We start from the raw sequence: 25,527 nt of genomic DNA on the forward strand, positions 1-25,527 counted from the left end.
ACTCAAATAGCGTACTTAAGTAAATGCAGTCTACGTGATATATTTCATTTTTAATAAGAATGAAAACTATTTCCAAAAATTTAATCAGTCATCTAAATGGCTGTTGATTAATTCCTAAATTGATTAATTTACAAATCATCTCAGTTCCAAAGAGAAACCCCCTGTAAGAACCCAGGCTTTTAGACTGCAAGTCACAAATCTGTACAGTGCTCAAAAACAGATAATGATTCTTCAAACAATAAACAAAAAACGCGATCACAGACTCAAAAAGTGAACACAATTCACTATGGAGTGAATATTCTGCAATAAAATTGCTGATATGTCAGTATCTTATTTTGGAATATCGGGAGGAAGTCGTGATGTCCGTGCTAGCTTGACGGTGAGGAAAGTTTGTTCCAGGGGCGGCAGCTCCTCCTCTCCACGCCTCTGACCAGCGGACACATCAGCGGGACACTTTCTCAAGAAACAGCCGCCTCAGGAAATAATCCTCCACACTGCTCTCCTCTTCACAGACGGCTGGCTTTCACTTCTTCCAGCTCTGCCGCTGCTTATCTGTCAGCTCTCAGAGGGATTAGCAGGGAGGACGGAGGAGGGATGGAGCGGTCCCGTTAAAGTTGAAGGCTCAACAGAGGCTCGGTCTGTCTGTGTCTGTCGGCGGCAGGCAGAGCGGCTCCCCCGGTTCTCCCCCGGTGCTCCCCCTGTTCTCCCCCGGTGCTCCCACCGCGCTCAGCGAGCGGCTGTCCCCGCCTCGGAGGCCATGGGCTGCGGCTTACGGAAACTGGAAGACCCGGAGGACTGCAGCCCCGGGAAGATCTACTCCACCTTGAAGAGACCACAAGTGGAGACCAAGACGGACACTGTGTACGAGTATGTGCTGCTGGACTTCAGTCTGGAAGGTAGGCTGCCTGTTGAGCACCAACATGTCACATTATCCAGCTGCCTCTCTGTTTAGATTTGAATGAGTGGGATCTGATTTGGTGCTGGACTGTTGGAACTCGTCTGGAGCTGAAATGATGAATTGATTAATCATTCAACTAAAAAGTAATCGGCAACAGTTTCTCGGTCGTGTTTGATAGGTGATCCGCTAGTTTTGAGTTTTTATCTGTCGGCAGTGTTCTTGTTGCCATGGGCTCTGAAAACTTCTGAAACTTGTATGATCGAAATGGATTACGGATGGTTCCAGCCTCTCCTGTGTAAGACTTCATGCTCTGGTTCATGTCATTGTTAGGACAGACTTTGGGTCGTGATTGTTTTCATTTAAAGGCGTCACTTTGGGTTGTGGGACATTATGGTCGTATTGTTCAATATTTTGTTATACATTAAATGATAAATCAATAAGAAAATGGCTAGTATTAATCAATTATTCAGAGCATAAAACATAAACTTAATGAAGCTGAACACATTACAGGGATGCACAATATGTAACAGACAGGAAATGTGTAGAATCGGCTAGCTATATATCAGTATTGTTGAAATGTTCTTTCAAGCAAAGCGTTAACACACAGATACATTAAGGGGTGGTATGTACCTTTTTTAAATTGGTTTGCCATCCACAAAGCAACACAAACCAGGAGTAGTGTCGCGCACAAAGTCAAACTGCTGCACCTGTGTAGAGCCAAACATCTGGTCTGATGCCGGTGTAGAAGTTTTTTTTTCTTTTTTTTACAGTTTCACAGATGACACGATTGCAAATGTGCAAAAAAGTCTTTCCATTTTAACACAACGAATGCTATTAGAGCTGTGGAATATCAACCCTCTTTGCTCACTACATGTTCGCCTTTCTTACCCTCCTGTGTGAATAAAGCTACAGGTTCTGAACTTTTGTTTTAATTGCAAAAATGTGAAAATATCAAATATTGTATCTGCATTGGCCAGGAGAAACAAGTCATTATTGTTTATCGCTATCAACTGAAAAAAAAAATCCGTAATAGAATGCTAGAAATGGGATGTAAGGCTCTCCGTTGGCCCCTTTTTAAAAACCGAATAATATGATTGGTTTTAGACGTTTTCAAAAAGTACCCCTACATGTTCCTGCTTTGACTGAAACATTCCTCCCTGTTTATTTGGTCATAAATATCAGACAGCCAGTTTATGGTAGTTTTATTTGAACGTAGTGTCACACATTAGTGTCTTTTCCTGTGGTGAGATTGCAGTCAGTATCCATCACGCTGTTTTCAATGTGTGCATGATGTGTTCATGTTTTTAGATGCTTTCACGTTGTTGCTAACTACACATGTGCAACGTTACAGCATCTAACTCTGGACTTTTCCTAGCAACAGGGCTGCTCGTTCAGCCTATCTAGAAATAGGTCACACAATGTGTTTTTTTTCCTGCCTTCACCAATAGCCCCTCTCCCCTTGGCACACACATGGGCGCACACTCATTGACACACAACCCCTTCCCATGTGGTAGGCATGAAAAAATCCACCTGCTGTGAGATGGAGTCTAATTTGAACATGTGTGGTAATCTCGGATGGCCACCGGTTGCCATTTTTCGAGGATAATCCCTTCATCTGGTCCTCAGACTGTGACCTATTTGGAAGGAAATGCTGATTAAGTTCTGAATGGGAGCCTAACATGCAAACAGCAGGCCGGCACGATAATGAATCAGGGAGGAAAGTGCTGCTTTCCAAATTAAGGGGATCAACAAGTAAAGTCTGTAGCCCTCCTGTTAATGACTTCATGACGGTCAGACATTCAGCATGGATCTGGTCCCGTCTGCCTGTGATCCTATCATACAAGCAGGTCTGCAATTAATGATTATTTTCATTATCACTAATCTACAGAAAAAAGCACATCACAATTCTTTAGAACACAAAGTGAAGTCCTGTATTGTCACACCAACAGTTCCAGACCCAAAGATATTTCATCAACTGCCATAGAAGACTAAAGCTCAGGACGGACCTACACAGACTGGGCACATAAAGGTTGTTTTCACAAACTTGCACAGATTATTTATACCTTAGTCATTCAGGAAGCAGGATGAACCAGATGCGGGGGAAGAAAGCCTAGACAGCACTCTAAACCAGTGGTCAGTAATGACTGGAGCGCTGGGGATAGACGACCCCGCAAGTCCTGAGAGAACTCCAACTGTGTGTTTGTACCAAAACCAGCAGCTTGCACTTTTTAAATGCAGTGACATCCGTGTCAAAAAGGCCAAAATGGATGAACGAGGTGCAGAGATTAGGTGGGATCCTGGGTGGAGCAGCGTGTAGCACTGTAGACACACAACACAGGGAACTGGAGGTGAATGATGGCTCCCTCATATGACACAAAAGTGAAATTTGAAAATATTCCCCTTTTTTTTTTCAAATTAATCAATTATTACAATAATGCTAATTATTTTTCTGTCACTTTACTATGTGAAATCTTCAAAGAATTACAAATTCGACCCATTCGCCAGTGTAATATTCTTTTCTGTAAACCAACGATATGGTGACACTTGACCTAAGACATTACTTATCACCCACCTACAATGAAGTACTGAGTTCCTTCCCAAGACAGCTTAACAGCTATTCACACCTGGGCTCACCCTAAAGCAACTCACATGAAGGCCGGTTGGGTCTACGACCCACAAGTGGATGCGCTTGGATGAGAGGTGAAACCTCTTCAACAAACTGAAACATGTCCAGTTGCCTGTGATATGGCACTTAAAATTACCATGACCTGGATGACTGAGAACCTTCTTCAACATATTGACACTTGATGTTTCTTCATGTTCAATATTCAACTTTATGTTATGGCAGCATTGTGTTATGGTCTGGTTAGGTTTAGACACAAAAACCACTTGGTTAGTGTTATGAAAATATCATATTTTAGCCTATCTGGTTCTGTTGTCACAAATAAGGCTGCAAATTGTTCCAGTGTCTCATCAGAAATGTCTTTTTTGATTGCTACAAACATGTCTTGAAACACTCTCGATGTCAGTGGTTTGTCCTGTACAAATGTGAAACACAGTGGCCTCTGACCTAGCAGCCTGCCTAACTGTACTTCAAAGTCATTTTCTGAAACAAATAGTCTTTGTTCAATATGGGGACTATGCAAGACAGTTGCAAAATGCACAAATTGGCAAAACTCAGACACATTAGCCAAGATCAGTGTGAAAAACATCCAGGGGGCAGCTTCTCATTTATAGCTGGCGATGAGTGTTGTTGCTTTTGCTGGCAAAAATGACAGAAGTCCACAGTGGCAGGTCATGTTGGCTGTCACTGATCATTTCTTGAGTAAGTTGTTCTGTTTCTGCTTTGTAATGCCAGTGTCTTTAGTTGCCTGAAGATCAGTGTCACCACTTTGAAGCTGCGATTGGGACAGAATTGAAAGACAAGTGATAGATTTCTTCTCTAGCAGATCGCTTCACGTCAGGTTCTAGAGTCACATTCTCCCGTTAATCTTTCATTCACATCGTATCAATCATTTACAGCTTATAATCATAATGTTTTTCAACCAGGGCCTTCAGTATTTCGAGCAGTTAGCTTGAGAAAAAAATGTATGTCAGATTTATAGGCTACCACTGCTATTTGAATGTTTCAGATACACATTTAATCAACATTTAGGTAAGTGTGAGATTGGACTTGGTATATGTGGATACCCATTATTTAAGGACTTTCCAGATCTCTAAGTCATTGAATATGTCCTCTAACCCTGTTGAAGTGCACATCAGTCTACAACAGTGAGTTAGACAAATTCATTAGGCATATTTCATTTTACCAGAGAGCTTCCTTGTTGACTGACAGGAGTTTTCTCTGTTACCCACCAGCACAAGGTTCATGACCCGTTACAGTGGCGAATGCTCCTCTGCTGCGTGCAGTTGTGTTCTGGAAAGTTTTCATTCTTTGTGCCTGTCATCAGCAGGGAGTCATGGGTTCTGGGTTCTCAGATGGTCTTATAAATACAGAACTTCAGACTCTGTGTGTGTGTGTGTGTGTGTGTGTGTGTGTCTGTGTGTCTGTGTGTCATAGATGTGTCTAGATCCACCGTAGACAACCTGTGGTTTACACCAGCAGTCAGAAAGCATCTCAGATGTCCCCTTTGTGATTTGTATCTGTGGGGAAGTTTGACTGTTGTTAAACACAAAAATATTACATTTATGCCAGAGAGCTTTTTTTTTGCAGCGTCCAGCTGTTTCTAGAAGATGTGTCCAGTGCCAGAACAACCTCTAAAACGTTGAGACTTTTTCAAACGTCTCAATGGTGACAACATGGCTTGACTCACTCAGTATACAGCTGTATGTCTCTATTTTATGTGATTACATCACTTACGCTGCTTATTAAGAAGGGCAGAAAAGAAAACCACACTGTAAACGCATTCTTACCGTGTGAGTAAATGGTAAAAATGCCACCTTAATATGGAGGCTTTCTGCCTTCCTGGATTTGTGTGATCATCACTGAGCGATGTGTGAGTATGCATCACTCTCAAAGTGTGAAGGCTCCATAATTGGCACAGCTAAAGATAAACTGGAGTGGTTCCAACCTCTGGTAGTCATACGCAGTCTGGTGATGGCTGGCATCACCACAGGCATGTCTGTCTTTCTTATTTTCATGATTATAAATGTTTCTTCTGTAAACTCATTTTATGATTTGGTAAAACAAAATAGGTGTAATATTTGTCTTGGTTTAGTCAGTCAGTTCTCTTCTTGCCAAAAGACAGATAAAAAAAAACACAACACAAAAAGTCAATCTGTGCAACTCAGTGTGCATTTTCCCAGCTTTAAACCTGATATAGAACAGACTGCATTCGTACTTCAAATGACTCTCCACAGGTTTGTTTTCCAGTTTGAAGTCACCTCGATGACAGAGAGGACATTTGATGTACTCCCAAATTAACGTGAGGTGTCCTCACCTCCCCGTCAGAGCCAAGCCAAGAAAAATAAAAATATCCAGTGTTTGAACAGCACTGAAAAAGAAGGATAATGAACTGTGAAATGATTTAACCAACACCATCAGGCTATAATGGTTCATGTGGTCGTGTCTAACCAGTGACTGGATTGACTCACCATCAACTTCAAATCAACACTAAATTAATTTCTGAGTGAAGTGAAAGTACATTTCTTTTTAAAGTCAACATGGTATTTACCTTTAAAATCAAAGCAAATTATTTTACCAGAATTGCCAACAATACAGTCTTAACTTTGACATGATTGTCGTCGTTTTAAAAAAAAATCAGATTTACTATATCAATGAAATAAAATACCTGACATACAGTATTAAGCAGTTCAGTAGCATTACTAGCCAGATTAAACTGTACTAGTGCAGTGCCTGTTCAAAACATGCTGTTAGGCACAGACGGTCTGGTAATATGAAGGGTTTATGAATGATTCTGAATGATTACTTCAGCACTTTCTGAGCGGGACCACAACATTCTAGCCTTAGAGGCTAATATTAAGTAGCATATTGCTGTTGACAGGAACTTCAAATCTCACCTCCAGTTCTCACTGAGGAATAGAAAACCTGTGTTGAACGTGTCTCCTCACTCATCCAGACTTGTTTAACCTGCTTCTTATATAATCTTGCCAGTTGAGTTGTCACACAGCTTTTAGTTGAGCTCCACAACAGCTTGCTGATTGCGCAGTGTTAGCTCTAACCTTCATTTTAACTTGCTAGCTTATTTTCAGTGTGTCTGCATTATTTTCAAGTCATCAGATCTGATTTTTGGATCCAGGCATAACTAACATATCTGCATGGTTTGCAATGATAATGATGTAGGAGTGTGTAACTCTGTACACTCTTTCAACCCATGCATCAACACAGAAGCATGATTAGTAATCTAGCTCTCCAAACAATCACACTGTCAAATCATGGAGCAGACAGTTTATTTCAGTGGGACTCCATAGACTGTTGTTCTCTGCGTTGTCGTCATTCCGTGCTAGTAGTAGCCAGGATTCTTCTCAGCCGCTCGGATGCACTTGATGTCACAGTGTGTTTCCTGCTGTAAGTAACCCAAAAGAAACTTTGAGATCTGATATGAGTGGCCAGAGTGTCCAGACCGATACTCATCTGTAGAAGTCCAATTCTAATTGCATTTCAAACCATCTTCAAATGTTGTTTGGATCCGATGCAGAAATTCATTTAATGTGTTTCTTTTGCTGTCCAGACCTCCTAAAATCAACGTGGCTACAATCTGGATTGACCAAAAATTGATTTTTCTGATAGTCTGAACAAAGCCTTAATGACCAGGGTGGCATAAATGAATAACCACTACAAATAACCCAAATTATCCAAGTTAGGATTGAATCTACCTTGATGGGTGTTAATCTTAATCCGGCAGATTATGTTTGGGGTAATATAAGAACAGTCTTTTTATGGGAAAAACTGCAAAAGATCTGTAATAATAAACTGCAATGTTTTAATATTACTGAAGAAGTATTTTACATGTGGTGGCTAAATCCATACAGTATGAGCGTGGAAATCGCAGGCTCAGGGCAAAGGCTAAAAAGGTGTACTGTGAGCGAACACAACACACGAGGTTGATGAAAGCAGTAGTAACTGGCTGAGGAGGTGTGACTGTAGTCTCCAGCTCTGAGGCTTATATGTTTGAAGCATTAAATACTCATCTGTCAGTACATTCCATTCTGATGAGGACCTGGGCAACAGATGCGTACAGTTTGGAGAGGCATTTATATCTTCTTGCTGCTCGTCTTGTTGGACTGCTTTTCTGTCATGGTTTTTTGTTCAGGCACGTTTTGGCACCTCCAGCTCTGTGCGTCTTACAAACCCAGCCAGCACTCCTGTTGGAACTCAATAGGAATATTAGCCTCATCGTTCTGTGATCTGTGGAGTTTTTGACCACTAGCAGGACTATGCAGTGGTCCAATCTAATTTTAAGGATTTGATTTGAATCCATTTAGTAACTGAACCTACAGTCAATACAACATAGAACCTGGCAACGTTGTCTAAAACATAGATAAAAACAGAATTCAGTAATTTGCAAACAATCTGTGTTTACTGCCGATGACCATGTAGTGTTATAGACTATACAGTCATGAACCTCAGCCCGTGTTCACTGTGAACAACTGAGCATCTCCCTTTTTTATATACAATCATGATACTATCACCTGTTACCAGTCAACCTGTTTACCTGCAGAATGTTCCAGACAGGTGTTTATGGAGCACTCCACGACTTTCACAGTCTTTTGCTGCTCCTGTACCAACCTGTTTGAAACATGTAAATATATAGGCATCAATTTACAAAAATCTATGAATTTGGGTAGGTTAAACGTCACACGAATATGTTATCTTTGTACTGTTTTCAGTTGAGTACAAGTCAAAAGGGGTTATTGAATTACATGTTTGGTTGTATTTATTTATTACACAGCTAAAATAGCTAAATATTAAGCACCTACATATTTTTGGATCCAGGTTTTAACATAAAGTGTACACTAAAGGTTTTGAAATTAGAAGTGGAGTCAGTTGTGAAATAACTCAAAACATGTTTTATATTTTAGATTCTTCAAAATAGCCACCCTTTTATTTTATTACTGCTTTGCACACTCTTGGCATTCTCTCAATGAGCTTCATGAGGTAGTACCATATATATTTTTCCTACTAAGCAAAAGCAACAAGCAAAGGGGGGTTTGTTTCGGCCAAGAAACACAAGGAAATAACTACAGGCTGTAGTTACTTCCCATTGAAAACAGCTGGGAATACTGCAGAAACGCTCCATACGTCATTAACAGCTTAGATGATATGAAGTGAAAGAGGCTTTTACAGATGTTCCTGCTTTTATCAGGGTTCGTACGGGTGCTTGAAATCCTTGAAAGTACTTGAATTTCAATGTTGTGTTTTCAAGGTCTGAAAAGTGCTTGGATTTTAGTTTAAGTGCTTGACATTATAACTCTGTGTCTTTCACAAAATTGGGATCAGACTGGATAATTAATTTCTGAAGTTTTTGCTATTATGAAACATAATTTTAGATGTTTACAGCATAATACAGTGTACATAATTGTGATAAAAAGTGAAGAAAAAATAATGAGTTTATATATTCTTGTAGATACGTATTTTACCCCAGCAATAAGGTGCTGGAAAATCTTTAAAATGACCCTTAAAAGTGCTTGAATTTGACCTTGAAAAATGTGTACGAACCCTGTTTTATAGTCTCATGATGATGATGATGATGGAGATTTTCAAAGATTATGAAAAGATAATAAATAAACTGTTTGCATGTTCATCGTAGTTGTCAACAGAAAGTACCCAAATGTATTTACAGAAACACACTGGCAGAAAAATTCTTTTTGCACAGATTTCATATCCCTGCAAAGTGGCTCTCTGCAGTCCACAGTTACCAGGGGAAAAGACCTCTAATGTTATTATAAGAATCATCATCATACCAATCCACCCTTTGCTGACCTTGCTTTGTGTTTCTGGGACACATGCAGACTTACTGTCACATACTCAAACCCATCATCCCCCGTGTGGGCTATCTCGCATTACCCAGTAGCTGCAGAGCTCCACGTCATCTTGGCCTTGTTTTATTCTGACTGAGAGGAGACTGGACGTGGGGCCAGGAGCCAGAGGCAGCACATCAAAGTACCTAATGGATAGTACCTTCCCAGGCTGAGTGCTGATGTCTGTCTACATGAAAGAATGAGAAATGATACGGATTCTGAAGGGGGCTCTAAAGTGGTTGATCCTCTCATTGCAAACTGCTCATAGTGTTGCTTACATTTAAAGCTCTGTCCCGTTAACGGCGTGTGTGCTGTGAGTTGAAGAAGTCACTCTACCAGAAGTCAGTTTTACCTTTGTCAAAAACACGCAGCTCCTGTGGTTTGGATATCGCACTCGGCCAAATCGTGCTTGATTAATTGTTCAGCAGTAGTATAGGTTAAGATGTAGAACAGATGGGACAGGACAGAGGTTTAACCTGCTGACAGTCAGAGGATTATCTTGACCGTGTCTTTAAAGGTTTTGTGGATTGCTGACCAGAAAAGAATGTCACAGAAGAGTCCAGCTGTTTCTCTTTAATTGAGGTGTCTTAGTTTGGACAGAGGTGCAGGAAAAATATCTCGACACTGATGGATTGCCATGTTATTCTGGACAGACATTCATGTTTCCCAGATGATGAATCCCACAGCTTTTGCTTCCCTGTTGGTGCTATGTGCTGCTTCTCAACAAAGGGTGAGAGCTGACGGTCATCTACTGCAGGCAATACACTGACTAGGAATACGTACCTCATACAACTCCACAAAAGACCCTAACTCTCACTTTAAGGCCTCTTAAAAAAAGCAGCTGGCTCAGTGTGTGAGTGTCCGTTTGGATATCATGTAGCCCTACAAGTTAAACATCTCTAAAGAAAAATAGCACGCTCCTGTAAAGCCCTGATTCCTCTTGCAACATAGGACTTACCACTAGCCAGCCTGAGGCTAGAAGCCATCCTGTCAGAACAATAGCTTTGGCCTCCCTACACATGCAACAGTGTCATGCAAAGACTTGAACTGGACTATCAAGGGAATCAAGGGTATGAGGATGATGTGAAGGGTGCACAGTGATTGCAGGTCAGGACTAGATTAATAAATGGAGGGATAGGAAGGGATTTGCTGGCGGTGGAGAGACGTTTTGACCTGAATTGTCTTGGTTGGATGAGAGACGGAAGAATGAAAAGATGGGTGAGGTAAATGTTGTAGGAACTGCAACCTTCTAGACAAACTGACTGCCCTGATTGTGAAAGGGTATCTATCTGCCTGACAGTATTATTTCCAGAGATGAGTGCAATTTTCTGTAATCTCTGTCTAATCTCAGAATGGCCCATGATGGATTATTTCAGATTAAAGTCAGTATTTTGATTATTGAATTTAGAGGAGATGTGAAGGGCAGTGCAAGGCAGTACAAACCTGGCAACTCATACTCAGTCATCAGTTACAACTGTATCCTGGATTACAGTCTGTGCCTTACTTTGGTCCTGACTGAATTATCTTAACAACTATTGGATGGATTGCCGTGGACTTTGGTTCAGTTTAGATCTTGGAGCTGTTCATTCAGGGTAAACCCCACCGCTAGCCGGCCATTATTTAAATGGCCTAAATTAGTTATTTGTGCAAAATGTCTATATATTCTTTAAAATTCACTGAATTACATTTATTTTGTCGACTTCAGTCTTCAGTCCATTTCGCTGATAACATTTTAAACCAAAACTATCCGGTATATGCAGATTTTTTAAATGCGTCGTCTTTCTTCTTTTCCCGGTGTGTCATGTTCGTCATAACGAATGCGCAGATGATTTACTGTACCACATCATCAGGCTACATCCAGATGACACCTGTTTTTAAAAGTATTGATAACATGAATCAGACACTCGCATTCTCGCTGTGTTTGGACCACAGCCAATCAGAGCCAGCCTGGAGCCGATAATCACCAGTGTTTTCTGCAGAGTTGTTTGACACTGGAGTGAATGCTGATCGTACACATTACCACTGAAGACAAGAGCCAGATGTTAGTGGCTGGTGGTAGGTTTTGTGTCCAGTGTAAAGGGGAATTAACGGGGAACTGCAACTCAGAGGCCAACTTGATTGCTAATTCTGGTCCTAACAATAAGACATCTTGTATGGTGCCTGCTCCACATCAACACGTTAGCATACTGATGTTAGCCTTTAGCTGTAAGCAGTGCGGTGTGTGAGTGCAGCCTCACAGAGCAGCTTGTTTTCCCCACTCGTGTTACTCTTGTTGTCTCTGCTCCTGGTTTCCAGGCAGCTTTCTCCTTTTCACACCTTCTCCAGCTCTCTCATTCACATATGGGCTCATAAAATCTATTTTGTAACCCCTGTTTGGCTTCAAACCCTCTTCCTCCCTCCCTCTCTCCGTCCTCCGCCTCCCATTTTCTCAGCTCTGTCACCCCTCTCTGTGCTCGCAGTTGTTGCTAAACTCCTCTTGAGCCCCCCCCCCCCCCCGCCCCATATCTTGCCAATTCCCACCTCTCCATTACTCCTCTGTGTGTTTCTCCCCCTTATTTACCCTCTTTGCTGGTCCTCCCTTCTTCCTCTCCTCCTCCTCCTCCTCTTTTATTCCCCCTCACAGCACTGAACAGAGGCCCCAGTGTGCGGGTTGATGGGGCGAGTGGCAGCAGGATGGGAGGGGGTGTGACGACTGAAAGCAGGGTAGGAGAAGAGCAAAAGGCTGCAACAAAAGCCTTGGGTAGAGGTGTGTGTATGTATGTGTGACATCATGGTCCTCCTGGGAGTCATTGACTGCAGCATGGTTGCCTGTGTTTGTGTTTGGTGTGACTCTGCAGACACTACCAGTGAACCATATTTGACTTGACATGCTCCGGCTGTCCTCTGAAGGAGAGAAAGTTGTCCTGAAAGTTGCGTGTCTAAAAAGGAAAATTATTAACTGCGTCCACCATGTGCGACATGTAAGCCCATGTTAAATTTAAATTCACCTCAAGCGTTTGGAGTGAAGTTCAAACCCACAGGAATGCCTGTAAACTGTAGCTGTGTTTGCCCGGCCCCTGCTTTAGTGGTCTCATTGAGGTTCTGGTGGTCTTTAGTCTCATAATGGAGCCAGACAGCCCATTGAGAGGCTGCACTGATCTCAGCTGTGAACTGGTCTCCCCGATCTCTGGGGCTGTTTGTTCGTGAGAATGTGGGGGGTTGTAGTGAGGAATGCTCTCTCTCTCTCTCTCTCTCTCTCTCTCTCTCTCTCTCTTTTTGTCTCTTAATCTACATCCAAAATGCACATTTAGTGTGTTTAAAACTAGTGTAGTAAGTAGACTTTGTGTGTGTGTGTGTGTGTGTGTGTGTGTGTGTGTGTGTGTGCGTGTGTGTGCATGGGGCACACAGCCAAGCCCCTCAGTGAACAGCCACTCTTTGTGGACACAGGAAGTATGGTGATGGTCGCAGGGATTTCCAGCCAGGATTTCATGAAAAACAACACTCAACCAGCAACAAACACCTCGTCAGCACTCACTGGACTCTGTATGCCTGTGACTAACGATGAAATTGATCATCAATCGATCTTTTATTACATGTACAAGAACATTTAGGGCATTTAGCAGACACTTCTGTCCAAAGCGACTTACAAGAAGTACATTTGTCACAAGAAAGAAACAGTGCGATGATTAAGGTTCTATGGGTAAGAACTAGGGGTGTGCCAAAATATCGATACTACGATATATCGCGATATTTCGTCTTGAGGTACGTTATCGATACACTGGTGCCAAATATCGATATTTAAAAATGTAAAAAAATAGATAAATAAATAAAAAAACATTTTTTTTTTTGGCCCACCACCACAACCCCTCTTCGGAGGACAGCTTTATCTTTATTCAAACATAGGTATACAACCAAATTAAAATTCAAAAAATGGTTTAAGTAGCTCTGAAACCCACACATATGGATATTTAATGATAGTTGTAGTCAGTATGTGTGTTAAGAAGAGACACTGTGCAATATACTCTTTGTTTACTCGGCTGTCATTCATGTGAAACTGATGTGTTACAATGTTTTGTAATTCCTGTGAAATGGATTCAGTGCAGTCAATAAATTCAGAATTTCTTCAGTGACACAGATATCATGATGTATCGTGGATGAAATTCCTTGCAATATATCGATTATCGCAGAATCGCTGTATCGTGATATTATCGTTATCATGGGCAAAATATCGTGATAGTATCGTATCGCGAGGTAGCTGGATACCCAGCCCTAGTAAGAACATACAAGTGCATATACGTTGTTCTGAAAAAAGTGTTATATTTGCGTTTAGATCTGCATCAGAATAGACACAGTGACAGTGACAGTCATGTTGAGCTGCAGCGGATAGGCGATTGAAAGAAAACAAGGTGCCAATTATTTTCATAATTGATTAATCGTGTAGGTGATTTCAATTATAAATGTGAAACATTTGCTGGATTAATAAATGGGTTAATCTTGAAAATCACTGGCAGAATAACCCATAACTGACGGAATCGTTATTTGCAGCCCAACAGTAGTTTGGTGAAGCCCTGTCAAGATCACAGATTTTATCACTGTACAAGGATGATTGTGGACATTTTCAAGTGATGCAAGCTGACTCCAGCCACAAAATGTACCTTTGTGTATGCTCTCCCTCTACAAACTGCAGGTGCCTACCCACCAATTGGTGCTGTTCAGGCCTGCTCATGTCTTTGTGAAATAGGCTGTGCTAAAGGATTGGTGACATACTGACTATTCCCAGAGTTAGTTGGGAGGCTGATGGGTTCACTGAAGACAGATGTGTTTAACCATTCAACCCACTCAGGGTGAGAAACATCTCAACGCAACTATCAAGTCACAGAGTGACATCTCAGAGACTAAAACTACATGAGCAGCACATCAAAAATATCAGTCATGCATCAGGAACGTACAGTAGGCACTAGAAGAAGGTAAACATGAAAATGTTCTCCAGGCATATTAAAATGGATATATTAAACAAACATAAAAGACGTACAAATAAGTACAAATAAAATACATCCCTTTTCAAATTTTAAGTGAACAGGGCTCACAAAATCTGAGGTATGGCCATCTGAATTCATCATGTTGTATAGTGGAGTACATATCCTCCAAACAATTTTCTTCCTTAACATTATAATATATATATAATATATATATAATATCTCACTATGCTCCTTTTTTTCACTTCATTGAATCTTTCAACAAATGTGCGATGAGATCATGGAACCAGGCTAGACATGTTATAGACTAAACAGTTTATCCAAACAATAATTATGAGAGTAACCACTAATGAAAAAACACTTAGTTATACAACACTATGATAATTATATCCCAGCAGCATGGAGATTATACTTAGTGCAACTTAACATAGATATATTTCTTATAGCCACACCTTTGAAACAGACAGAAAACCAGGCTCACCACATCAGACATCACAGCTGGAGGTGCAGCACACTGTGTGTGTGTGTGTGTGTGTGTGTGTGTGTGTGTGTGTGTGTGTGTACTGTATATATAACCTTTACGTAAGAGCGTGGGGCTGTGGTGTTTCCCTCAGCATGCCTGGGTCGGTGGTTGTTCTTTTCCAGGCTGTCTCGGCGCACACAGACCTTACATCAGTGTTTGAGGCCATCACACACAGCTGGACTCAGGATGTTTCAGCTCAGACTCAGAATGTGTATGAAAAACAAACATCAGACATGGTGCGGTTATTTGTGGTCTTAGCGTAGCACAATCTTAAAATAAATGTCCCTGCAGTCACTTGTGTTGTATGTCACTATAGCTGATCACATGACCCAGGTGTTACAATTGACAAATCTTAATAATTAGGGAGCGAGACCATTTTACAAGTATAAAACGGTGACTAGGGTAAGCTGTACCTAAGGATCATTTTCAGTGTCAATCAATTGTTTATTATCTCAGTACTTTTGTCAAATAAAGGTGAAAAGTTTCCATCCTCATGTCTTAGGATTGATTGTTTTGTACAGCCAACAGCCCCAACATATTTATTTTCACTTTATTAACACTTATGACAAAGACCAGGAGCAAATGTTCCCATTTTAGAAGCTGGAACCAGTGAATTTGAAAACAGAAAATACATTTGTGACTGACTTGTTTCTTTCCAACTTCTCATCCATTCAGGAAGCCGTCCGACGGTGCAGTATGTGGCTTCCCTCTCCGAGCTGCCCCAGGCCCTGCAGCCCTACTACACACAAGGCTACGTCCTGTCCGCCCTGCACCCCATCATCCTGTCTGTGGGCCGAACACGGTCACTGCCCTTCAGCCTGCTCTACCGTGCCATCCTTGCCCGTCCCAGACCCAGGTACACAAATCCTGACCCAGGTTTTAAACTTATCCCTAAAATGAAGCTTGAACATTTAAATCTTGCCCTCTTAAAGCGTCATCGTAAGTCTGGACATAAAAGAAAAAAGACATGTGTATTATTATCTCCATGGAGTACAAACAGATCTCTTGCATTTCACTCTATTTAAATGATTCTTAGCAAGTGACAATAGTTTTGCCAAGACTTGTGTAGATATGGAATATCTAAGTAGTTATGGGATCATGTACAAAGTCATCAAACTTTTCACAAAATTAATAATAGAGCAAAATAAAGGATGCTTAATTGAGTGATAACGGGACATTTCCCCTTATCAGCCTGATAATGTGAAATTGTTATTATGGGCTATCAGGCCATAATACAAATTTCATAGGATAATATGAAGCCAAAGTTAGGAACTTCTAGGGAGGTTATGGTTATCCATATGTGTTTGGGGAAAAATGCATCCACAAGTGCATCATCGGCATAAAAATGGACATTGAAGTAGTGATTAGGAGGAATAAATATATTTATGTATGATATAATAATATCAATAGACTGGTAAATTCACCCCTGTGACACCAGTGGAACGCCACATCATCTACATCTAAAGGCTGCAGTTTGAGGAGGATGTTCCGATCAGCTTGATCAAGTGCTTTTGATAGGTCAGTAAAGATTGCTGTAGACAAGCTGTGTGTGACTGTCACACATGCCCTCCCACTGTGCCCACATGTTCCCAGCCATACTGTCAAGTAAAGAGATGAATGATAGATGACGTTAGTTGCATATTTAACGAAGAGCCATAGTAGGAGGTCAGAATGGCGTGCCTGGAGGAGGGGGAGTCTGTGTTTTGGTTTGGCTTGATCTCTGTGACTGCCATGAGTTCTATTGGCTGGAAATCCACCCGACAACAGGGGTCCAACGGCAGCCAATGGAGACGAAGTGTGTCTGATCTCTGAGGTTTGATACGTGGGATACTGTAACTATGATGCTGATTTTTATCTCATAAAATGACTGTGGCTGTAGAAGAGAATGAGTAATGTTAATTATGGTGTTTTCATGCAAAGATGAACTAGAGGGCAATACTAATGTGACTGCTCTGTTATTTTACAAAAACTCACTGAATGTTAAAAGGGCTTTACTGTGAGTACGACCTGTCATCACTTCAATTACCTAACTGGTTGTTTACCCTTTGTGTAATTGCCCAGACAGGAGCTGGTAGCCATCTCCTGCTGAGCCTATAAATGATTTATGTGTTGGTGTCTGCAGCTCTGTGACAATTACAAGTGAACTATGAACCCTCCAGCTGGACAGGTTCAATAAGTTTGGTGACCTGAATAAGAAAAAAAAGCCTGTGTCAAACACTGTTACTGCACATCTGTCTCACTGGCTGTCTGATAGACGTTTTTGTCTCTGTGTGTCTGTGTTTGCTCTCAGTAAGCAGACGGCGTCCATGTGTCACAGCGTGCCACTGTTGAGGGTGGAGGAGTGGCCATTACCTGGAGAGTCACTGACGGGCGACACAGTCAGAGCCCTCATTGACAGGGTCAGTGATAGTAACCCCACAACTACACAAACACACGAGGGAGCCGCGCCTTAGCTCCTCATCCTTCGCAGGAAGTGCAGACGTTGCCGTGCCAGTCAGTCTTTGTCGGAGGCTCGGCTTGTAACCATTTACATGCAACAGCTTTATTTCTGGCAGCGATTAAACATCTTAAGTAGGTATTTATACCAAAGATTAGTTCCACTTTTTCAGGTACAGAAAGCTAATGTGTGAAAATACTTTCACGGCACCAGGAGCGTGATTAAAATGTTTGAAACGCTGAATAATTTTTTTTTTTAATGACAAATACCAGAAACTTTCAGCCTTTTAGGCCTAAAAAATCCACTCTTTCATCAAGTCATCTGGAAGTGCTTCAGGCATGTAAATCATGGTCGTACATTTTAATGCTAATATGACTATCTGATCTGATGTGTGGAGGATAACTCTCACTGATGGTCATGTTTGCTTATGTAGGCATCGGAATTAAATTAAAGCTGTTTCATAACCAGTTAAAAGCTCCTTGTAGTATGTTTATTGAATGATTTAGGCATCCCGTCAGAGTGTGGTGGGGTAAAGTGGCACATTTACAGAGCTATGAGATGCTGTTTTCTCTCTGGGAAACTGAGACATCGCACATGTTCTCACTGAAAATGCCTCTAAATTCAGTTCAAAACAGACCCAGAACACTGGAAGCGATCCATTTCACACTTCTGACGTGTTACACATTTAGTTCTTTCTGGTTTTGATTACTATCCAACCACCACTACTAGTGTGGTGTTAAGAGAGTGTTGTGAGCTACATGGTGACCGTGTGGCTGGTTGTCTCTCTGGCAGGTGAACAGCAGTGCTCGGGGGGGCGTTCGATTCATTGGCTCGGTGCTCCAGCAGGTTAGCGGGATCACCAACGGCAGGGTGCACAGTCCAAAGAGGGGCTGTCGCTCTCCTCCACGCACCCCTCCTGGTACACCCCCGGGAGACGGGGAGCTGGAGGAGAACACCTACAGTCCTGGTGAGATACTCACTGCTCTTCACATCGCACTCCTTTCTTTTATCTCTCTGTTGTAACCGGTGATGAATGTAGGTTAATGTGGTGCCTTTCTGTCAAACTGAATCCTGTTGACAAGTGCATTTATTTCTCATAATCCGCCCTCTCTTTCCCTCCCCCCTCCCTCTCTCCCTCCTTCCCTCCCTCCCTCCAGACTTGCGGTTGCTGGTCTTCTTCCACTCCTGGGCCCCTGGCTGTGCTCCTCTGGACTCCCTGGCTTGTCAGTACCATCAGGGGGCGCTCTCCATGCGTGTTTCCAGGAAGGGCCAGGTGGTCAGCGCCCTGGAGGCTGATTGGCTTGAGCTGACTGCAGCCTACTACCGCAAAGGCTGGTCATTGGTGGACTCCTTTGTGTACTGGGACACACCTAAAGGTTGGTTTGATGTTAGCTGAGGCTGGACTCTTAAATCATTGTCAATCAGCAAGTTAACAACATGAGGCACGCATGATGTTCTGCCTCTGAAACGCTCCCATTGTGATTATTGAAGCCATGTGGAGGGCGGAACCAAACGGCACCGCACACATGAGGTGACAGAGACGTGCCTGTGGGAAATCCCTTGATTCCACTGAACTTTGACCAGATGCATTGACCTCCTATCTGTCTGGATCTGCTCTGTGCAGCTTGACTTGGTTGTGGTCTGCTCTGCGTGTCTTAACTGGTTGGGCAGACAACAATGACATTACTTGACCACCGCCCCCTCCATCAGTTTGCTTTTTTAAATCAGTGCTTAGTTGGACTTCGGATGCTACAGTGCCTGCAGAGTCACAGCACAGAGTAGCAGGAGACACATTTCACTTAGAGTGAGAGTGAGGAGAGTTGATCAATACGAGGGTGACGGAGGATTTGTTGTAAAAGCAAAAGTGACTATTTGGCAGTATTTCAAACGTAAAGCCGATGCTAACAGGGAACCTGATAATGGTAATTAGGTTACCCCACTGCGAAGGTGAGTGTGCAGCCTGGCACCTGCAGCTCTTCATCTAACAGCTCCTTCTTGTTCCATTACTCCCACAGACTGAATAAACTACTCCCTGACATATTCAAATTGGTCCACTGTCAACAAATGCTGAAGATGGCCGATGATATAGATGTGAACAAAATAATGTTTTGTTCAGTAGGCTCATTTTTGATGAAGAATCACTGAGCAACGCATTTCTTATAACAAGTACAAAATACCATGCTTTTATTTTAAGCTGCAGCAGTTGAAAATGTTAAATCTGCATTAACAGTAAATGCACACAGAGTTCTACAGCATTGTTGTTATGAGCTTATAAGTCGGTGGGAAAACCTCAGCACCACAGCAACCCCAGCTAAAAGAAAAATGTTTGGATAAAGGACAGTTTGGTTCAAGGTTCATTAGATTGTCATTCTGCAACCGAAGGTTGTCGTTCCTTTATGCTACACAAGAACAATACTGTTTTTAGTTTGGGATGAGTACAAGAGTCTTACAGCCTGAGGAATGAAGCTGCTTCATATGTCTGTTGGTACGACAATAGATACTTTTGTATTCCTCGCCAGATGGCAGCGGGGTGAACAGACCTTTAATAACTGAATTGTGTTTCATTCTGTTATCCATATCATGATGAATTTGGCATGAAACATTGTAAGAATAGAAAATTCATTCAGTTATAAAAGATAAAAAGATTTCATTGATCTTTAAACATGCATTAAAATGAAATACTATTTAGGCATTTGAAATCTTCCATAGCATCAGCCTGTCAATAAATGGAGTGAAGAACAAAACCAGCCTAAGGGTCGTGGGTTTAAGGGCAGCTGGTGTCAGCTGTTCTTCTTCTTCCTCTACCCTTTGCATTATTATCTTTTCTCATAAAACAGTGATTCACGCGCACACACAAAATCAGACACTTCCTGTTTTGACTGCAGTCTGTCCCTCCTCTCTCCCTCTTCGTCTATATTTGGAGCTGTCTTCCTGACCTTAGCAACCTCACTTCCTGTTCCTCTGCGGCATAGCAGACATGCACATCACTTGTAGACCTCTGAGGCCTGGAATAAATGGAAATATACGCACTGTGACATTCACACGCAGGCAGAAAGTAGAGCCCTCCACACTGCACTCCTCTCCTCTCATGAACACATGGGAACTTAAACAGAGCGCAATCTATTTCTGATAACTGGGTCATTATCAGCCCAATGACATGCTCTCATTGACTCTCCAGCACTAAAAAGATTTTATGTGTATTGATCATTTGCTACCTGACAATATAAGGTCCATGCATGTGGATTATTCTGTATTATTTTTCCTGTAAACCATATCGTGACACAAACATGATGATATAGACATTTTCACACACACTTACTCTGTACATGTGTTTAGGCGAGCCGGTGCCCAGATCACTGGAGGGCCTGTTTGTGTATGAGGAGAGAAGCACCTCTCCTCCTGCCAATGACACCATCGTCGTGGAGCAGTGGACTGTCATCGAGGTCAGTAGAGAGTGTGTGTGTGTGTGTATGTGTATGTGTGTGTGTGAGTGTGTGTGCGTGCCATATAATGATCATTTCAGGGCCTCATTCTGACGAAATGAAATGAAAATCAGACAGGCAGCATGACATGTGCAGGGGTGAGAGGGCAGTAGGTCTTAAGTTAAAGTTCACCTAAATGCATAAAAGTATTAGCTCACATTCTTGGGCTGTGTGTACACAGTAGTTTTGTTTAAAGTGCAGAATAATCAGCTAAGTTTTTACATTTTACATTTGGAGGACTATGAAAGACAACCAGGTTTTCATACTTAATCAAAGACTCATTTCAATTAACACCTAAATGTAATGATCCTCACAGCAATTTTAAGAGGTTTCGAGCAGCATAATTTAAGAGCTCCCAGTAGTAACTGTTGATTACATTTCTTAACACATTATGTAAATGATCGTAAACAGAAATAAAAGTGCAGATAAATGTTTTTTCTCATTTGTTTCACAGCACACACAACAAGAAACTGCTATAACTCCAACTGCTTCAGGATTGTAAATTGTTAGAGTATAAATGTTTAAAGGGCTTGACAAACTCAAATGAATAAATGAACCTAAAGCATTAATGGGGTATTATGAAAGATATTCATTGACAGATACATAATATTTCAACTTTACACTGTAGAGCCTACTCAGACTTTCTGTATTTCAGTCATACTGGTGCAACACAAGTTTTTGGACACATGTGCACCCAAAGTAGTTACACTGTGGAGCCCTGTTTCACCAAAATACTGTCTCCACAAGATATTATACCCAGCCTAGTTCAATAACTGTACTTGTTTCAGTTCATCGAGACTTGGTGCCTACTAATCACATTCTAAATTTCCATTGCTCTAATTTAATACACTGAACAATTGAATCAAACCTTGTTGTTCTAGATTACTCATCTAAGTGTTATAGTCCTGTTTCAGTCACAGTGGATGTATGTGTGGCAGTGGTTCAGACAAACTGTTCATGTTTTATTGTGATGTATGAGTGCCACAAGATGGCCGTCACTGATTTTTCACAACACATTCCTGCAAATATTTCACAATGAAGCTCGTTAACAGAGGAAGGGGTTCCATCCAGTGAAGTGAGCTTTTAATTGAAGTGTACAGATACAGGAAGTGATGGGTGGTGACAACAGCATAATGTAGTCACAAAACTGTATCAGAACAAATGGGAACAGGTCATAAAACAAGGAAGCTTCATACTAAAACATCACCAAATAGTCTCATCGTACAGAGGGAATGGAAAGCCTGTCCGTAAAATCAGTTGACCTATCTGTAAGTAACTCTTACATGTGCATATATTGTGTTTGCCTAGGGCTCCAATGTGAAAACAGACTACGGGCCCCTCCTTCACACCCTGGCTGAGTTTGGTTGGCTGCTCACATGTGTTCTGCCCACTCCCATCATCCGACACGACAGGTAAATAAAACACACGCTGTATCTCTTAAGAATGTTGTTGAAAACATTTTTTGTCACTAATTCAGATTGCCCTGTATCAACCCCCTGCTCTGTTTGTGTGTGTAGTGATGGGAACCTGGCCACCAAGCAGGTTGTGTTTCTCCAGAGGCCAGTGAGAGGTCAGGCAGCAGGACGACACAGGAACCAGGTGAGAGGGGGCAGGAGGGGGTGACAGATTCAAGTGATATAGAGTAGAGGCCGACCATATGGAGTTAGAATCATGCCAAAATCTCACACACACACACACACACACACAAAACGTGTTTTACTCACACCCAACGATTCACAAACAAAGTCAGTGTGGTCTGCAAATGCAAAACATCATTCACAAACTAATGCATTTTGTTTTGCAAATAAGAAATCAAATCAAACAAATACATCATGCTTCAGAAACAAATACAGCATGTTTTACACATACAAAGAAACATATTTCTTCAAGTACAAAAAAGTATCTTTCAAGTACAAATTAAAATCTTTCAAGTACAAAAGAATTTCCTTCAAGTACAAACTAAAATCCTTCAAGTACAAAAAACAATTCTACAAGTACGAAAAAAAGACTGTCACGTGACTTTTGGCACTACTTTTCCGCCTTGCCGATCCACACACAAATGTCTTCAGATCCACACACAAATGTCTTCAGATCCACACACAAATGCCAGTAAACTTTCCAACAAATGTCCTGTAATTCGCACTCCACAACAACAGGTGGCGCTGTTGAGTCATTTTAAGGCCAGCAGGACGATTTTTTCCCCCCCTAAATCTTTATTTTTTATGGTTCTATTTTATTCAAGACGGCAACAGGATTTACCATAGACACATGTACATCGACGGCACCATCATATTGGAGAAGGCAGCTCCGCCCCGTGAACTGTCATGTGTCATCACAGTAATAGCGTTACATACATTGGCAGCTGTAAACATTCGTGAAAACATTATAATAATCCATCCTGTGGTTTGGTGCCGACCTGTATACTGAACATATAAGGAGACGTTACATGGCTTGCTTGATGGGAAAAAAGTCTCTTGAGACAGATTTTTAACTTCAGTGTGTATCCCGTACCATTTGTACGGCAACGATTCCAGGCTGCAGGTTCATTTCATCTGGCTAAGCAACGCCTTTGATGAACGTCACTACCCGCCCTATCATCCTCGGCCATGGTGGCACACTGCAAAATCTATGTCTATGTCAATTCAATATCACACATCCTCAGGACACAACAGGACACAACAACAACACCCAGAAGATGTACAGAAAGCAACCAAACGAAACATATTCGAACAACAACAGTCTCATGAGCACTTGAGAATTCACTCCCATGAGTCTTTGCGCCATCAGCGCTCACCGTCCGCATTCGGTACCCCTCCAGTCACTACATTTATAATCATCAGGGAACGTCACAGACGTTGTTTTTGGTTCCTATCTGTTTCCTGAATATATCCGTACATCTGTGAATGTGTAAATGGGAGGCATTGACTTATAGCACTTTGTAGAATGAGCTTTATAAAGTTCACTCCATTGACTTGTATTAGTTCATGGGGCAGAGCTGCCTTCTCCGATATGATGGTGCCGTCAACGTATGTCTAATGGTAAATCCTGTTGCAGTCTTGAATAAAATAGAACAATAAAAAATAAAGATTAAGGGGGGAAAAAAATCGTCCTGCTGGCCTTAAAATGACTCAACAGCGCCACCTGTTGTTGTGGAGTGCGAATTACAGGACATTTGTTGGAAAGTTTACTGGCATTTGTGTGTGGATCTGAAGACATTTGTGTGTGGATCAGCAAGGCGGAAAAGTAGTGCCAAAAGTCACGTGACAGGTTTTTTTTCGTACTTGTAGAATTGTTTTTTGTACTTGAAGGATTTTAGTTTGTACTTGAGGGAAATTCTTTTGTACTTGAAAGATTTTAATTTGTACTTGAAGGATACTTTTTTGTAAATAATATGTTTCTTTGTATGTGTAAAACATGCTGTATTTGTTTCTGAAGCATGATGTATTTGTTTGATTGGTACATTTCTTATTTGCAAAACAAAATGCATTAGTTTGTGAATGATGTTTTGCATTTGCAGACCACACTGAGTTTGTTTGTGAATCATTGGGTGTGAGTAAAACACGTTTTGTGTGTGTGTGAGGTTTTGGCATGATTCTAACTCCATACGACCAACTCTGGACTTACTTTACACTTATTATAAACCAACGCATTTTTCCACCATCCTTCAAATCTAGTATATAAAGAGTGGTGAAACAGACATGTACTGAGGCCAGGTATTATTCAGCTTGTCATTAAACTGTATTTCTAAAGATTACACTTAACGTGGCTCCGATCTATATTTTTATAATGACACTGTCAGATGACAATTTGAAAACAGTGTGAAAGATGTCACTAGCAGAGAATTGTCATTCAAATCTGCAGTCTCTCTCTCCTCAACTTTACACAGCTTTATAGTGACTTTCAGCTGTCCAACCATTACTTTACTGTTTTGGCTCACTCTAACTGCTCTCACAGTGTTGTTTCTAAACTGCAGTGTGCAGCTGTTTACAGTAAGGAAAAAAAGCTCTAATAACTTCTCTGCTGCTGAGCAGGTAGTGGACAGACAGACAGTTAGAGACTAGCCTTTTAGTTGCAGGGGTTCAATAATGTGTGTTTCTGTATTAGAGATATGGTGCCATCACTGGTAATAGGCAAACATTCCCCTGCTGATGTATCATTTGAGCTTGAACATGGATGATAAGAGACCAGACAGTGTGAGGATAAATGCCTGTACCTTTCTTGTCGTCATAGTCATTAGTTATTACTCAAAAATCTTTCATGTGTATAATATTTTGGATAGACCTTTCTTGGAAATGGCAACAGTTATCCTCAGAGTGTCAGTAGTTCAAACATATGTAGTGAAAAACAAGACAATTACTCGGTATCACCCATCACTGGAGGAAGGTTGACTGACCTCAGCCTGTAGATGCCTGGAAAGCCTATCTATGTGTCTACACTGCACCCTGGTGAACAAAGTGGAAGTTGCACTTAATTTGCTGTGGTGGCGCTCAGGCTAAAGCTGTGGCTCCGTGAAGGTAAAGGAAGAAATGCAACAGTTATAGCCTCGGAGTGCATTGAGTGGTGTTAATTACTAACTACATCATCAGGGTCATGAGTACTACAGTAACTTAAGTAGTCAAAGAAAACTGTGGAGTAAAAAGCACAATATTTGTCTCCAAAATATAGAAGAGTGGAAGTATAATTTTGCAGAAAATGGAAATACCTATAAGTAAAGTACAAGCACATCAGAAGTACAGTACTTGAGTAAATGT

At 41.4% G+C, this 25,527-nt stretch overlaps 1 protein-coding gene across 1 annotated transcript in view; it reads left to right on the forward strand.

The window, feature by feature from the left end:
- The first annotated feature begins 284 nt into the window (after positions 1–284).
- The window catches only part of rftn2 (raftlin family member 2), a 28,386-nt gene continuing 3,143 nt past the window's right edge, over positions 285–25,527 (forward strand). Inside the window, exons 1-8 of the mRNA XM_030429379.1 lie at positions 285–896; positions 15,533–15,713; positions 17,148–17,256; positions 18,087–18,261; positions 18,452–18,670; positions 20,631–20,737; positions 22,085–22,188; positions 22,294–22,375. Of these exons, the coding sequence (XP_030285239.1) occupies positions 758–896; positions 15,533–15,713; positions 17,148–17,256; positions 18,087–18,261; positions 18,452–18,670; positions 20,631–20,737; positions 22,085–22,188; positions 22,294–22,375 (1,116 nt within the window). The 5' untranslated portion in view covers positions 285–757. The remainder of the gene's footprint in view (positions 897–15,532; positions 15,714–17,147; positions 17,257–18,086; positions 18,262–18,451; positions 18,671–20,630; positions 20,738–22,084; positions 22,189–22,293; positions 22,376–25,527) is intronic.

This window comes from Sparus aurata, chromosome 9 (genome assembly GCF_900880675.1).
Source record: "Sparus aurata chromosome 9, fSpaAur1.1, whole genome shotgun sequence".
Taxonomy (NCBI): domain Eukaryota; kingdom Metazoa; phylum Chordata; class Actinopteri; order Spariformes; family Sparidae; genus Sparus; species Sparus aurata.